Below are 17,423 nucleotides of genomic sequence, written 5' to 3' on the forward strand. Positions count from 1 at the left end.
CCCCAATACGATGGGTTTGCCACCCTCAGACAAAATTCTGCCGCCGGCCATGATTACGGCGGCTTCTGCAATGTGAAGGGCAGAACAGTGTTGGTAGGAGACGGAAAGGAGGACAAAAATCTTTATTAAGCTCTTGTCAGCATTAACCAACGGCAGGAGAAAAAAGAGCTTTAAAGATGCTGTAATTGCGATTTTTGGTGTGCCGTTTTCTGCGCGGTTGGCTTCAGTTTTGTGCGCTTTAGGGGCAACTGGCTTCTCACAGGATTTTTTGGCTGTGTCATAAACATTCTGCGTGTTAGCCGCATATCTATCGCGAAGACGTGTAAATGAGTCGTTTTTTTTTCAGCGTGGTTGGAAAATTTCATTTGTAAAATAGTACCGGCAGAAAATGCGATCACAACACTCCCGCTTGCTTTCTTTTTTTTTCAGATGGAATAATTTTAAATTCAGGAAACCATGTTTGGTTTTTACAAGAATGGGTTAGTTTCTATCTCAGTTACATTACTGTAGACATTAAGTGACCGAGCGTATACCTGCGTCAGGGGTTGGCGGTACATTTTTAAACATCTGTTGATTCGCGAAGTATCGGGCCAGTCGAAGGCGTGTTCATTTTTCGTGTTTTTGTACACGACAGCAAACATGGACGTTAACGGGGGACACGTCAACGCTCATTTCTCTCTTCCGCATTTCTGCCGCCATATAATTAAGATTCGCCCGAAAAAGCGGAATCAAAAGGCAGATTTGTTACTCCCACTATCCCACGTATACATCGTCAATTAACCGCCTCGTTTTTTTTTATTGGCCACGCAGGCTTCCAGAAAAGTTGGTTTTGCGCGGCGAAGTTACCCACGCACGGAGAAAAGATTGTGCGCACACCTTCACTCACGTGCAATTCGCCTTCGCCAAAGCTAGCTTCACTGCACTGTGACTCAGACTGCGGAAAAGCCGCACATGCAGGGAAGAAATAACGAGCTCTCCCTTTCCCCCCCCCCCCTCTCTCTCTCTCTCTCTCTCTCTCTCTCTCTCTCTCTCTCTCTCTCTCTCTCTCTCTCTCTCTCTCTCTCTCTCTCTCTCTCTCTCTCTCTCTCTCTTCCTTCTCTCTCTCTCTTTCTTTTTCCCTTTATGTTTCTTTTTTTCTCCCTTTCTCTCTCTCTCTCTCTCTCTCTCTCTCTCTCTCTCTCTCTCTCTCTCTCTCTCTCTCTCTCTCTTCTACAACGCCTTCGTCACCTTCACCAAAGCAGGGAGAAAGTGACGTGCATACGCTCTCTCTCACGTGTTTCACTCCTCCCCCAAAGCTAGCTTCACCACACTGTGACTCAGTGTGAGGAGAAGCCGCAAACGCATTGGAGTGAGGCCGTGCACTCACTCTCTAACGCGCTCTTTGCCTTTTCCAAAGATAGCTTGACCGCATTGCGATTATAAATGAGGTGAAGCCGCGCACGAAGGGAGCAAAGGACGGGCACGCGTTCTCTATCTTGCCCTCTCTTCTTCTACCACAAAGCTAGCTTCACCACATCGCGACTCAGACTGACGTGAAGCTAAACGAGCAGGCAGAAGAGATCCCGCACACGTTCTCCCTCCCACGCGCTCTTCGCCTACGCCACAGCTAACTTCACCGCATTGTCACTCAGACTGCGGCGAAGCTGCACAAGCAGGGAGAAAAGAACGTACCTTGTTAGGAGTTAATAGGCAAAGATGAAAAGAAACATCCCCCTCGCGAGGGGCACGATCAAATACAGAGCATTTCTGCTGGGGGGCGCGCCTGCAAGTCGTATGGATTACGTATTGGTTGTTGTTGTTGTTGTAATTGTTGTCTTCCAGCGTAGACATTGTCGATGAAGTCGATGGTGAAACGTGTCGTGAACCCCCTGCCGCGGCTATGACGCAACGTAGAGCGGCTATGACGCAACGTGGAGCGGCTATGACGCAACGTGGCGCGGCTATGACGCAACACAATCCAACACAATCCACTTTAATCCAATCCAGTCCAAATCCAAGCCAATCCAATCGAATCCAATCCAATGCCCCTCGCGAGAGAGTGTTATAGCGCCGAAATCGCCACCACGCGAACGCGTGATGCTGACGTCACGATCACGCCACAGATGTTAGCGACCGCAGCGCGCGCGAACGACATATGTGGTTTAAGCGCGAACCGACCGCGGCGAGAGAGCGCGATGCGAGCGCCCCACCTGTTCTTGCGCGCGAACCTAACGCGGCGAGAGAGGGGGAGTTGCGCACGTCCCCACCTGTTGTGCGCCCGAACCGAACGCGGCGAGAGAGGGCGTTGCGAGCGGAGAGAAGGCGAGGAGGACGCGGGGGAGAGGGCGCACCTCTGGCCGACGGTTGAATGAGTCAAGGATATAAGGCACGTTCGTAACATTCCGTTCTGTGTCGGCTTTGTGGCTCAGTTGGTAAAGTACCGTGCGCCTTGCGTTCCGCCCGCAGAGTTGTAGGATCGAAACCTGGCGCCGGCAAGTATTATTTTTTTATATAGTGTAGGGGGAGCGATGCGGACGTGGACTACGGACGCCAACGCGGGTGACATCGTGAGTTACTGAAATGCTCTGCATTTAAAAAAGTGACTACAAATCTGTACATGTCATTGCGAAGGCATACTGACGAGCGAAGCTGCGTAGCGAGTGCATCCGTCCAGCAACACAAAGATTCTGGGAACGGCATGTCACGCACCGCCACTTTCATGCGGTTGGCTATCCGAAGATTCTGTCTCCTCAACTTTGTAGCCGCCGACCAAATCCCCGCATCGCGAGAGCGCCCAGGGAACCGCGCTGTAGTACGTTCCCTCGGGAAACGTGTCTATTGACTCAGGTGCTTGGTGCGTGACAGCCGCACGACTAAGCCTTTCCGTCCCGGCGCTCATGAAAACAGAACGCAGCAAAACAAACAACCAGAGACTGGCTTCGAAGAAATTGACGGCACACAACCAAATATCTCCAGCAGGGCTAAATGGAGCGCGCGTAGCCCATGGCAGTGCAGTGCGCTTCGGTGACTTTAAACGGCTATAAAAGCTTGGTAAGAAGAAATACCCTTCCGTCACACCCTCCGCGATAGTGTAAAAGTTTTACGGCGAGCTGTTGGCATTAAGCTGATACCTGTTGGCTGTCATGTATAACTTCCGTGTACTCTTTCGTAGAATGAACAAAACAATAAAAGAACTTTTTTCCCCACAACTTTATCCTGTTGTGGCTTAAGGCAAAAAGCACTGAATACTACCAAGTAGTTGTGCTTCCTTGATAGTTTCTTGCGAACCATATAGTACGAAGCTTGAGTCAAACTTGAAACTACGCTAGTTAGAGCAGCATTGTGCATTGCGCTGCATGCGATGACACATAGAAAAGTAACATAAGGACACAAACGGGACAGGGTGAAGCGTATGCTAACAGCTGCTTATTCTGCGGAAAACAATTTATGTATACGCGCACCGATGACGTAAAGGCAACAAATAAGAGGCAGTGCAAGCTAAAGATTTACGAAATCTCGCGAATCGTCAAGAACGAAGTCATGTTTGGGAAACTGATATCACCAATAGATAAAATTATGGGTGTGGCACTCTTGCGGGTGACATCAATGTCTCTTCCCAAATCTCTCACGTCAGTCAGTCTATTGACGAGAATAAATAGATGGTTTAATAAAAAGATGCACTGCAGGCAGCGGTTCCACCACTGCGTAGCGAGATGCCCTTGGCGCAGCCACCCGATTGCGTAAGTTAAAGCGCTCTCGACGCCTACAACAGTCAGACATCGCCCAGTCAGCCAGACGTATTATCGACTGCACAATAACGGGACCTTATATAAGCACACTCAGTAAAGGTAACAAACTGGCATGGTTGATATACACCACATGCTAATGCTCATTTGCGTCTTATCTATGGTTCATTATTCTGCACGGCATTTTTATTCAACATCAAACAGAGAGCGGGGACTATAAGTTAAGCATGCCTGTACTGTGCACTCGTTTTAGCCTGTGCAGCTCGCCGCCATTCATTTGATATAGCGCTACTGGCGGTTATCGGATTTTTAGAGGTGCCCTCTCTTTTTTTTTTTTTTTTGCGGTTTTTCTGTCTACGCCTGACTGAGGAACTTTTTTGGCAGTACTGGCCAGCAAGAAGCTTGCTCGGACACCCCGCGGTTTCCCAAACGTTTCCTTCTTGTCGTCAAGCATTTATTCACCTTATCAAGACAGGATTTCTTTTCATCGCGTGGTAAATACATGAGGTGGCTATGACTAGTTTTGATCAGTTTGGCGCGCGCCAAGTAATACGGTCAATGGACAAACCTGCGCTTCGCATTAGCGCAGATTCGGATGCAGAAAGAGCTTCGTAGATTGGTATGGGTGAATTGAATCGCGCATTATTGCCGCGTATGTGCGATTCATCCGCCCTTCAAGTTACAGTGAATGAATCATTGTTGTTCCTCTTGAAGCCAAAGTCTACCGTCAGCGAAGCGCAGAGCCGCCATTTCTTAAATCTCCGATGGCAGCTGCCATCACCACTGGCTGATCCCCCAACATGGGTTCGGAGGATTGAGGAGGCGGTGAAGTGATTGCCGTCACTTCACCGCTCCCAGTAACGTGAGGTTGGAACTAATGGTCATCGCCCCTCTTGAAGCCTGAATTTTTACGTGACCGCCCTTGACGCTGACGGCAAATAATTTCCCTCCTCCCTAGCTCGAACGAGTGGAACGTGGATGAATCGGTGAACTGCTACCTTCACTTTCTTAACTTTTTAACTTCCTTAATCTTTGATGGTAGCCGTCATCGTCATATATCCTCGGAATAGGCGTATAGGTCAAGATGCCTATGGACAAATATAAGGATAGGCAGTGATTCTCATCTTGTTGCTACTCATTAACATAATCAATATTTCGAGAAAAAAGTGTCCACCTTAACGTATCGGCGCCTAAGTATGCCCTTTTAGTGCACCGACGAGGCCCTGAACTGAATCGCTCTTTATTACAGCTACCAATTGACACGGCCTCCATGCCACAAGGGGATACATTAAAGATTCTGGGCCTCACCCTCACCCGCAACAGATATGCTGTTCATCAACTTCAAATCCTCCACCCCCAGCAATCTCAGGTCTCCCACATCGTCAAGCGTATTTCTAACCGCAAGCAAGGCCCTCAAAGAGCCTCACCTTCTCCGCATCGTAGACTCTTTCACGACATCGCGCATCCCGTATACCTCCGCCTCTCACTTGCCCATACAAACCGCCTTGAAGGAGCCCTCCGTGCCCTGTATCGTTTGGCACATGGGGGCACCTCACTATTCCGCCACACAAAGCGTCTTCGCCCTGGACATCCACAATACTCTTGATGAGCGCATCACATCTCACCTGCAGGCCCAGCTCGAACGCTCAAAGCTGTCTACTCCAAACTGGATACTCCTCACCCTCTTAAACTACCCAACAGACAGCCTTCTCCCCATCCCTCCCGAACCGCCTCCCTGGTCCTTTTTCCCCAACCTACGGTTTGAACGTATCCCTTGCCATGCGCGTCCTATACTCGGTCGACAGACAACACACAATAGTTTTGAACAAGCGCATCAGTTGGCTTGAACAAAATGGTGCTGCAATCTATATCACGGCTTCTAGTTCCAATTCGAAGACTAACGATGGTGATATCGCCCTCCATAGGCTGAGTGGGTCCGTAGACACCGTCGTCCACTTCAAAAACGCCCTAACTTGCACAATTTTAGAAGAAATCCCCGTAGCCTTCGCCGTTGAATACGTTGTCAAAGTCGAACCCCCACGCCAATCTTCGTGCTTAGTGACTCGCAGAAGGCACAACGCAATATAACTCGGCATGCCACACAATCTAATACAACTGACACCCTATATAGCGCCCTTCGCGCTCACCCACCCAACAAGATAGCGCTGGTATTGGTCCCCGGCCACGCCAACTTGGACGGCAATGCTCCAGCACACGTGCTTACCCGAGTACTCGAGTTCTGCAAGCACAAATATTCTCTCTTTTTGTTATCCAACCTCATACCCACGATACACATGGCACGATACATGACCACCTTAGCTCCCGCATCATTCCCTGGGAGGACTGCTTGAACCCGCGTCATGGCGCGGACGTCAAGTCGACGCAAGAACACCTGGCGGCCTTCGGTGTAGTGAGGGACTCTGGGAGATCAACGGACCGGTCGTCCCCTAATGAAGAGGCTGTGGCACGACGGCCGTTTTCGTTCTCTCGCGCGCGCGCTCCCGGGAAGTGAGCACTGACGCTATTTCCTGGGACAAAAAGTTCCGGCGAAAGTGACACCAACAGCGTGTCTGCGGAGTTCACAGGCAACCACTCCAAGGTGACACGACTTACGTTTTGTGGCACCCCATCCTCAGACGCAGGAATAAAGTGTGCAGGTAATCGGTCAGCAAACCTGTGGAAGGGGGGAGAGGCATATCGCCAGCTGCAAACGGTGAATCGGGGTGAACAAAAGGCACATTTTCCAATCCTTTGACCCCCAAGTGTCATAAAACATACGGAAGAGGGATGTCTAATTATGGTGAGGTGTACCGGATCTGGATAGCTTTAGCCGAGCATTCAGCTGTCTCGCTGCCCTCGGTGTTGACGTAGGACAGTGGCCGCTGTAGGCGTATGCTAAACCCAGTTGCTTCAAGGTTGTGAAGCCTGCCGATCAGACATTGTACCTCTAGGAACGATAGCTCGAAGCGCTGAAGCTTCAGAAGGGGTGATCAAGAGTTGCCAAGTATAGCAACCGTACTGCATGGAGTGGCGGGTTCGTTAGCGGTTTTATAACTGCACTGTACCTTCTGCAGTCGTCATTGAGCTGCCAATTGGGCTCTGTGGCCGTAGCGACAGCTTTCTTGCCAGGGAGACGATCAACATTGTAATATGTTGAGAAATAAATTTAGATTTCAATTTCAACGGCATGCTGCTTGACAGCAGCTTCAGCAGTGGTAGAGGTGGATGAGCATGGCAGTATCACTGCTCGGTGGCATCCTGTGGACGTACGGATCGAGCCCAAGCTTCCCTGTTTTGATCCAATATCCTGGAGAGTCGTCGATGCCACACCGGGTGCGTTCCCCCAAGTTCTCTGCCAGGCGGTTATCTGCTTCTCGTGGGATGGCAGAGACTGTAGTGCGTCTCTTTGAACGGAAGGCAGGCAGGGAGGGAGGTGGCAGTGTCTGCAACTCATTTTAATAGGATGTTTCCACGGTTGCGGCCAAATTACAGTTTCAAACACCGTACCACTCGCCCGTTCTTCAGTGGAAAAGGAGGAGGGGGAAAACCGTTTCTTGGAGCCGACTAATAAAGCAAAGAAAAGAAAATTGGGGGCATCTTATTACTCCAGAAATCCGCGGTCTGGTAAGCCCGCTGTTTCATTGCTCTTGGGAAGGGGATAGTACAGGGTGTGGGTGTTGGGGAGCATTCCCATACAAGGTGCTATATGTATCCCGGGAGGTCGCGAGCAGGGCAATTGTAGGAGTATGTTGAGGAAGGCATGTGGTGGACGACAGGAGCATTGTGAAAGGTACTGGTTTGGAGTCGCCGCCACGTGCGTGCATCTGGGAGTACCCCCTTCCCCACCCGTCACTCAGCCCATTCTTCGGGGCCAGAAGTATTTTTATCTACTCAGAAGCATTCTGCCATCAGGGCCAACCCGCTCAATAGGAAGGAGGGCGCGTTGCAGTGCATGCAAGACAAGGGACCAGGCTCCGACTTTGGCTAGAGTATCCATCAATAGTGATCGGTGCCGCTAAGTTCTGAGAGGGGAACGCCTAAAGAGCAAGGATCAACATTCCAATTCACCCCCGCAGCATAATCGACTATTGTGCCCGGCTGCGCAAAAGAAAGCCCACACTATTCTCGAAACTCACGCCAGCACATGAAACCTCGCAAAAATCGTGTGTAATAAAAATGCCAGTCTCGACGCTGGCTTTGCAAGAGCGAAATTCAAATAATCGACATGCGCTACATTTCTCGGTTGGAACGATAGTTACGTACACCCATGAACATCCTCATCCTCGAGTGTGTGCATAGATAACGGCTTTAACTTACAGGCAAAGCCCAGGAGGAAGACAAAGGACACCGCTACTCGACTTTCTGAGACGTTGCATTGTGCCTGTCTCAGATTACAGGCTAGGGCTTGGCCACGTTTACTTTGTGTTCGCCTAGGGAACCTGCGCGTCGAGATAACGTTTTTCTTCTTATTTAGCGAGGGGCTACTGCTTGTTCATATTTTTGTTCGTCACCTTATTTCAGTATGCTCCGCATACATTTTAATTCGTTAACATTATACCCCGGAGGACCAACCATGTGGCTCCTTACATTTGCACAAAATGCATTATGGATCAATCTGATACATGCGATCGCTATAATTTTGTAAATGGATCCAGTTAACTGGTAAAAAGGACATTTAAAAACAGAAACACAAAATTAAAAAAACAAACAACAATAGTGAAAATAAACTATAACGAAATCGAAATGTTTATTTTGTAAATCAACCTCACAGGACAAGGACCGCCGTTTTTTTAGACCCGAAAAAGCTAACCGAGATAAGAATGAAAAATTGTGCATTATTTGTATAACGAAAAAAACTTAAAATGAAGTGAATCAGGTAATTAACGCTTGCGCATTAGTAGACAATTCTCGAAATTTCTGTATATTTTTCTAGCGGTGCATTACAAGTTTGTCTATCCCGTTTTCTCCCAGACATCATCGTGTCATCGATGTCTGGTGGGCCGAGGCCCTTGTGGCTTTCTTAACGAAGTAGTAAACACTCCTCGCTTAGTAGAGGCTCGTTTCATGTTTCGCACCTCGCGCAAGCCTATTTCCGATGCCCTAGTCTCTTAGCTATTTCCCGCCAATCCCCATAACTCCAGTACCAATACCAGTACATATCCTCAATAGAGTGAAGATACGTGCTTCAACGTAAATGTGGGATAGTGGTCTTCCTCTAGCGTGGTCGATAAATGGCAGGTTCTGCTTACGCCCATAGGCGATGTAACTCTGACCAGGCAGCAATGCGCACTCGCCACTTCGAGACAAGTTGCATGTGTTGACCTACCGACGTGCAGCAACTCGCCATCGCAGTCTGCCAAACACTAAGCCGCAGTAGCACTTTACAAAATGGCAGGGTTCCTCGTGCCCACGAACCAGCTGCTCCTGACACACACCCACTTATGCAAGACGCACTTGTGGGGGATTGGCCAGGAAATCAATAAAGCCTCCATGCACCGTGGTTGGAACGTCATGGCCCCGGAAGAGCGTGTCTACGAAGAGCGACGAAGGGAACGGTGCGATCGACGGGACAATGGGGGAAAAGCGACCAGAGAAGAGAGCAGCAAGTGTACAGACTCCGGTGGCAGTCGTCAGTGACTGCAGCCTGTGCGCCTGCAAGCAAGACAAGAAGTTGTTCACCAGTTCATGTTAAATAGTTCAGACTGCAGTGTTATAATGATTCGCATCAGCCAACCAATGTACATGGGTCATGATGAACTTCGCTTTGCCAATTTCGGTTGCTGGACAAATTTGTATTAGTGAACTGAATCCATTTCACTCACACTTTTCCCGCCCACTCCGCTCCCCATTCCATCTTCCTACTCTCCTCACCACTCTGTCATCTTGTCGATGGCGCAGCCGGGTTTTTGCGAAATGACCACTGCTAGCGTGGTAAAATTAAAGGTTGGCGCTTGCGTGCAACGCGATACTGGAACCACTGGGCTCATGTCCGCGCTCCGGCAATGCGTTTTTGCTAACTCCGCCACGGTTGCAACATGCATGGCTGCGCTGCGATGGCCACAACGCGTGTCGCCACAGCAGGGGAAGCAAGCAGCAAGAGCGGGAAGGGTTGACTAGGTATGGGACAGTAGCATGCAATCTCGCGTGCCTGCTAACCACAAACGTGCGACACCGCGATGCGCACGTTGGCCGGCCCGAAGACACAAGAAATAGAGCGCACGCAGTGGAATGCACTACCTGTACGTGAGACGAGCGCTAGCCCTGACCCACGCTTCACATCCCGGAGCTCAAGCTAATCACCTAAAATTTACTACTGAAAGACCGAACGAAGTGCCCTACGAAAATTGACCAATTACGCGGCTAGTAAATTCCTAAAGTAAGGAAGGGAGAGAAAGTTTTTCGGAGCTTTCAAAGAAATTAGCTCTTTAAAAGAGGCGCATTCGCTCACATTGGAATGCTCTTTACGCACCGGAGAGGGAACTGTTCATTGCTATACCATTTACAAAATAACACATGGTACTTGAAGACTGCCTTTGCGGGACCGACGGGAGGACGCACGCACAAATGGCCACCCGTGATTAAAAAAGTAAACCCGATCGCAGCGAGTGTGAAATCTGCTGAAACAGCGGATCTGTGGGTTGGTTTCGTTTAGGTTCGACTTCTTTCTTGTGAGTAATGTTAGAATCGTCTTAGCGGCTAACTGTGATATAATATATTTCGTTATACTTTCGATGTCACTCTATAATCAGACTCCCTCCGTAGGTGGTCATGCTTCACTGCGCAACATGTAGGCAATGTGAGAAAGCCAGCTAACAAAGACCAAGCTTACACCAATCTTCTAAAGTTGGCTTCAGCTCTAAGCACAGATGCATTACGTCGAAGACATTTCTTCGGGGGCAATATAAGCCGTCTTGTGTCAAAATATGAAGGCCCTGGGTTTAATTCCAGTTGTGCGGTAATGTAGTGCCTGGGGCAGTCTGTCGTGGTTTTTCACTGATTTTCTCTAAACGGGTGCTTTTTGAAGCGCAAGCTACACTAAGCTACCTCGAGTAGCCTTCCTGGGGGTGACCAGTCCTGCCTTTGAGCGCTAGAGGTCAAACCACACCCCCTTCCGCAAGTGCCCGGCACGGAGCAGCGGCCAGATAACGGGGAGATTCTCTATGCGGCAGGGGAGATATGTCGTCCCTCGCTCAGCGGCGAAGTTGCTTACACAACGCCGTGAGGCGTAAAAGAGGAAAAACGCTACTGTTGCGTACAGCTTCGCTACCTTCAAGCTTCCTTCATTTTTTTACGGGCGATCATCGAAGTGTCCCCCTGGTCGGGAAAACGAAACTTACTGAATCCAAACGAAGCCGTACAAAGCGAAGCCAAGCCCCGTGGGCAAGCCTATAAGATTTTTTTTTGTTTTGTTTTGTTTTCCTTGCACATTCTCGCACCGCAGGGCTTCGTGCGGTGGGCGGTTTCAACTGTTTTGACCTTAGCCGCCTGTGCTGTCTGCACTTCTACGGATCCTTGCCGACTGCAGAAGCTGGTACATCACAGTCTCTGTATCTCGACAGTGCTGCGTAAACAACGAAGAGCCAAGCATGCGCCAACGCTGCCGGAAAATCCCAAAGCTCTCAAGTACGCCCGGGCACTTGTGCGAACAGAATGCTGAACACTCAAAAGTTAACGGTGGCTGCAGTTGTCTCCAAACGTTTCCTCCACACGTTGTGATGGGCAGGTCCGTGCTTGAAGTCTATGTGGAGTGCCCAACGATTTGGTAGAGTGGTTTTTGCTCGTTCACTCGTACACGAATCTGAGCTACACAAAAAAGTTTCATGCGTTTGACTGTGTTATACATCGCACGCCGTCATGACAACCAACAATCAAGCAATGCGAATATTCGTGGAGTACTTCGTCGTTGCTGCCGGCCTGTTTATCACCGCTCCGTGCCTCGGCACGCTTGCGCAATGGAGGGCCGTCGTGGCCGCTCTCGCGATCCTACTGATTCTCTTTCGCTGGCAGACGTCCGAACCACCAGACCTAACCAAGAGACCGCACGCCGACAGTGGGTTGTGGTTGACCGTCCTCTTGCCGTTTTCCCTGCTAACCGGCGGTAACAGCTACGGGCACGGCGGTTTCTACACGTTCGTCGAAATTGTGTGCAACCAGACGCTTATGCTGTCTCTTGCCGTCATCTTCAAGGTCAGGAACGTTTTCACCGATGCGCTTTCGGTTGCCTACGCCGCAGCCTTGCTCGCTATTTTGACGGAACTGTCTTTCCCCTTCATTGTTTTGACGTCACTGGTCACAGCGAGCACTTTCAATTATGCCGTTACGTCGCTGTCATCTTATTCACCAAAGTCATTCACTCTTGGAGAGCTCATCCTGACCTGCCAGGGGCTAACGACCTTCGTGGTTATGTCTGGATGCAGCCTGGCATGCAGGATAGTGTACAAGAGTGGCTGCGTTCTGCAGTGTACGTCGTCAGCCGGCTTCCTTCAAGCAGGCCTATTCAGCCTCGCCGTGTTTGTGGCAGCAGTGACTAGAGTACACGCACTGCGAAGGCCACCTTGGTTCTATTTCGGGCTGTTTCTGTCCGCTTTCACGCTTGTTTATCCCCTCTGCTGGATCATGGTAAATGCTGAACCTCTCGCCTGGCTGCTCTACCACTGCTTTAACAACTACAAGCGGTTCTGTCTCATGTGCTCTTGGATGTTCCTATCTACCATGGCTGGGTTATTCGCTTATTGGTATTCCAGCGTGTATAGCGACAGCTCCACTGTAGTGCGTAAAGTTTTCCACGGCGCTATTGTGTCCGTATTTCTTCCAGGAGTCGTCTTCGACCCCGACCTCATGTACCTCGCCTGCGGCGCCATCCTTGGTGTGTTTGTGCTGCTCGAACTGTTTCGGACGCTGTCGATCCCCCCGATCGGACAGAACGTCGAGGATGCCTTTGCCATGTTTCTAGACGAGAAGGATGCTGGAGCGTTTGTCCTTACACCAGTCTACCTGTTTGTTGGGTGTGCCGCTTCCGTCCTGCTCTTTCCTGGACAGTTTGCGGAACCCCGTAGTGTGCTCATTCTTCTCAGTGGAACGGTAGCCCTCGGCATAGGAGACACCGCGGCTTCGGTGGTTGGGTCCAAACTGGGGAAGCATCACTGGCCCGGAACGCAGAAGACTGTGGAGGGAACTCTGGCTGCAGTCGTTGCGCAATTTGTCTTCTACTTGCCGTTGGTGTTCAGTGCTGCACCGGCCGTGTGGCACCTCAACACAGCAGCGTTAGTCGTCGTTCTATGCCTCGGGTCCTGCCTCGAGGCATTCACAACACAAGTAGACAATCTGGCGCTTCCGTTTTACGTTTACCCCATGATGACAGCCTTGTATGCTTCTTAATAGTGGTGTACATTGTGCTGTCGCATTGAAGTCATTATTACTTGTGTAGCATTTGCTCTTGTGATATATACATAAAGCCATTCTTATGTTATAGGTTTTAAGACATTGGTGTCTACTTTACGGAGCACTGTGGCATCCTAAACTCCATTAAAGTGAAGTTGAAACATTTTGATAGTGAAATAGAGCAGTTGTCTGGGGTGCTCTCGGATGTGTGCACCCACATGTGTGCACGTAGCATTGTTAAAAGTGTGGTCCAGTTGTCACAGTACAACAGTACACTCAAGGGAAACTAAGTATCAGCTTAGACGCGCGGCTGACCTTTGCCAATACACCTTTTTTCCAATGCCATAAATGGTACACATACCAGAGCATCTTTATAAGGGCATGCTACTTACATGTTCAGTAATGCCAAATCATTAGCCTGCGCAGCCCATGCTAGCTGTGGAAAAACTAGGCCGGGACAAAAAAATTGTAGGACACCTCAGCACTCTTTGTGGTGCAGTGTATGCAAAATCATTATCAATTAATTGTTGAAGAGATACAGCAGATTGGGTCTCTTCACTCCTTTTCTCCACTCCCATTCCTCTTCAGTGCCAGACGGACGATTGACACGGACAGTTCATTGTCTGTTGCTGCACACACTGCACCAATGAAATTCTTGTGGGGAGAGAGAGAGAGAGTAAACATGTTCGTTGAAAAAAGCAATGGAAGGTGGCACGCATATTTTGTGTCGTCATGGTGCAGTGCCTACAGTGGTGCCAGCTTCTCAGTGTTGGCTGGGACAACACACGCCTAGTCGAGCTAATGCACTCTCTCATTATCGTCGTTTTCCCCCTGCATCGTCTTCTTCCCTCAGGATCTACAACTGTACAACTGAGAGGCCCAGCCAATCCAGACGTCCTTGTTAGCCTTGCATAAATGCTATTAGTGCAAGTGTGCTATACTACTCATGCAACTATCATGCTCAAATTACTCCGGTGGGCCTCAGTGCATGCCTCTACCACACATCTGGTCCAATTTTTTTCTTGTTGCATTATTTTCTTCTCTCTGTTAGTACGACTGATGTGCTTGGCCAATCATCTTTGTTTGCACTTACGTGTATGCCATGAGCGGGAATGTGCTTTGCTACTTCTGTAATTAGCACGATCAAATTACTTGTGTTGGCCTCAGCACACCGCAGATACGTTACTAAGAATTGGATGTGGTGCAGGGTATCTGTGCTTTACTTGCATGTTGTAGGCCCAGTGTTTTAATCCCAGCCAGACCGAAATGTACCAAAGTTTCTTTTCAACGCGATTAAAGTTTATTTTATAAGCAGTTACTTCATGTTGTTTACAAAAACGTCCCCGAGAAGTTTGACAAGCTGAGCAGTTTGGTTGCTTGTGCACTTTGAAACATCAGTCATTTTTGGTACCATCGCTTGATCACACCGACACCGGATTTTCACACAATGGAGCATATAATGTTTCCACATTAAAAGTGCATTATTTTGGCAACACTGTTCCTATTCCACAACCTGGTTGAGCTTCCCATGCACCTATTTCCATGCCCGCCTTTTCCACAATTTTAATGGTGCACAAAAAGCTAAGCCTCTACTATGTGCAGAAGTCAAATGTACACGACTTGTGACAAAGCCACTTCTCCTAGCTTTGGTGGGAAGCCTTGGCAAAAAGGAGAAAAAAAATACCTTGGGACTCTTACGGCTGCTTAAATGCTTCAAAGGTGAAGGCCTGGAGATGCTTATAACTTCTTAACTGCTGTGTTGTATTTATGTCTTTTTCTTTGCTTTCGCTTCTTTAACTTTTCACGCTAATCCTTTCAAGTCTTCGTTTCTGCTACACCGTGTTTGCGGCCCATCTTTTGCTTTTGTTTTTTCATCTTGCAGTCAGCAAGCAGATTGGCATATGCCACAGCTTTCATAGAATCGCAGTTGCGTGCAGCTGGCTTGTACCTGTTCTACCCGCATGCCATCACGTTCAGGTGCCTCATGGCATGCAATATTCTACAAATTTTACAATTTCAATTCACAGCTTTGTAGATTTTGTGAACCAGACATATTAGCCGCTCAAAGCTCTCGATTCCTTGCCAGCTCCCACGTACGTACGTGCCACGAAGGAAAAACGACAACTTTTCTACGTTGCAAGCCCATTGGATCACACATTTTTTTATTTACTCATACAGCGGCGGCCATTTTCTTGACCAAACTACCGATTTTTTCAGTTTACTCGGCAAACATTTTAGCTGCCATTCTTGCTAGCCTAGGCCCTGCAAACTCTGGGTTGCACAGAAGCATTATGTAATGTTGCTAATCCGGCGATAGCCACAGAAACACTAGTTGCAGGCTTCACTCTGTAGCCAAAGTGGTACAATAAATTTTTCTGTGCTGAACTTGAGGAAAGGGGGGGGTACTGATGGGGAACTGATGTTCAAACACCGTCAGTGATGATATTGCAAATTGTTAGGTAGGAAGACCCAATTTAACTTAGCGATAATTTAAAAAAGTCGTTGAGGACAGCTAAGTACTTTTTACGAATTGTGAACGCGAAAGCAGTAATGGTCTCAATAAGCACCACTCAGTGGTCACCCGAGTTTTACGTTGAGTAACATTTTCTTCCAAGTTTTATCTGTGTGGTTATACAGTTGCGCAATGGATGGGCATGCATTACTTATCAGTTTCTACAGTACCTGTAGACCTGCAGTCTACTGTAGACCGGAATCAGTTGGACAGTACTACTTAGAATTTAAGCACAGTCGCTCGCAAACTTTATACAAATGTCGGAACGCATGGTAGGACTGCCATCAGTACTACGAAGAGATTGTCATCTGGTGCGACATAACGCTCTCATTGTGCTTACGGCATCTGGCGATAGCTGAAGTGCAGATTGCTTTGGCTGGTTTTTCAGCAGGGGTGTTTCTAGCTCGTGGATGCGAACCTATAGCGTAATAAACATTTTCTACTTATACTATCTCATTGTTAGCATTGCATGCCTGAAGTGTCGGCACACATGGGGAACTTGCAAGTGCAAAACAGTGCTCATAACACTTATTTTGCGAGAAGGGCAGCCTATGGATCAAATTCAACAGGTGCGTGAGCTGCGGCAGCTGTTTGTGAAATTTTGGGTTCCCGCGATAAGAAACCCTACAGCCTTTTCCCCGGCTGCACAAGGCAGCATCTGCTAGCAAGGTGCATACAAACACCACCGTAAAGATTGCGCTGTCACCGTGGCGATCGTGCACAGGTGAGAAAGTGATCAAAGTGATAATCTGTGCACTAGCTGTTGTCAGCAGCCATAAGCGTACCAAGAGCATTATCTACCACCTTACGACTAATGCTTGTGTCTAAGCCACGCATTCCATCATTCATGTAAAGTTTGTGGGCGACTACATTTTTCCCGCGCAGATGGTTCAGTAACGTTCATGGAGAGGTCCACTCCTTCGATGTCTTTTTTTGTGGCCACGACGTCTTCGTCGTCTGACGGGTAGAGGTTCAGACTCCATAAAGTATGACATGTACTGCTACTCCGAGAGGGCTGTCTTGCCAGCAGAATGCAGCAGACTCGTGAATGACTGATGTGCCCAGACTGACTTGGCCTTATCTCTTATTCTTTCCTCTCTCTCTCCACTTTACCCTGTCACTCCCCCTCTACTTCCCTTCCCCCGCACTGGGTTGTATGCAGGCGAGCCCCCTGCCGAGCTCAAAAATATCCCCAGTGCACTTCCTTTCCTTCAATGAGCATGGCCAGGCATTTTCGTGCAGTACATGGACCTTTGTGTTGTGTGTTGGTGTCACGGGTTTGCCGAAATCACGGGCTGCAGGTATGTGCAACGTCTTGCAGCTAATGGGTGGTTTAGGTGCGTGAGAATTTCGGCTGGTTATGTTTACGCCACAGCTAAATTGGGATTGGTGAATCGGCCATGAGCTTCCAATGGCAGCAGTCGTTATCGTCACCTGAAGTAGGCATGCAAGAAGTGTGGGTAGGCATGCTGATGTCACACCGACATGACAATCGCTGTGCCTGTAGTACTGTTCAACAGTGCCATGTGCACTCTCTTTAGGTCCAATGCAAGAATGGCATGAGGCAAGTTTAGGGAGGCTGGTATGAGAACTTCTTTGTTTACATGAAGGAGGATGTCTTGCGTGCACAGACGTTTTCTGAAACCATACACAGTATTTGGTACGAGATCCTTGGCTTCTAGGTAGGGTTGTAGAGGTCAGAGTAACGTATGTTCCACCAATTTACCCACCCAAAATATTAAAGGAGCCATGAAAACAGAATACAAGTTTGTTTTATTCGAAAGATTTCGCGTTTTATAGTGCCC

At 48.8% G+C, this 17,423-nt stretch overlaps 1 protein-coding gene across 1 annotated transcript; it reads left to right on the forward strand.

Moving 5' to 3' along the window:
- Positions 1–11,136: 11,136 nt before the first annotated feature.
- Positions 11,137–14,420, forward strand: LOC144169072 (dolichol kinase-like). Its single transcript, XM_077698072.1, has one exon. The coding sequence runs from the start codon at positions 11,580–11,582 to the stop codon at positions 13,101–13,103; it is 1,524 nt and encodes a 507-aa protein (XP_077554198.1). The 5' UTR covers positions 11,137–11,579; the 3' UTR covers positions 13,104–14,420.
- Positions 14,421–17,423: the final 3,003 nt, after the last annotated feature.

Source organism: Haemaphysalis longicornis, unplaced genomic scaffold (assembly GCF_048455015.1).
Source record: "Haemaphysalis longicornis isolate Haplotype H1 unplaced genomic scaffold, Haemaphysalis longicornis Haplotype H1 scaffold_2, whole genome shotgun sequence".
NCBI lineage: Eukaryota > Metazoa > Arthropoda > Arachnida > Ixodida > Ixodidae > Haemaphysalis > Haemaphysalis longicornis.

Coding starts and splice junctions, on each gene's coding strand:
- LOC144169072 (XM_077698072.1), top strand. CDS start 11,580: ATGACAACCAACAATCAAGCAATGCGAATATTCGTGGAGTACTTCGTC.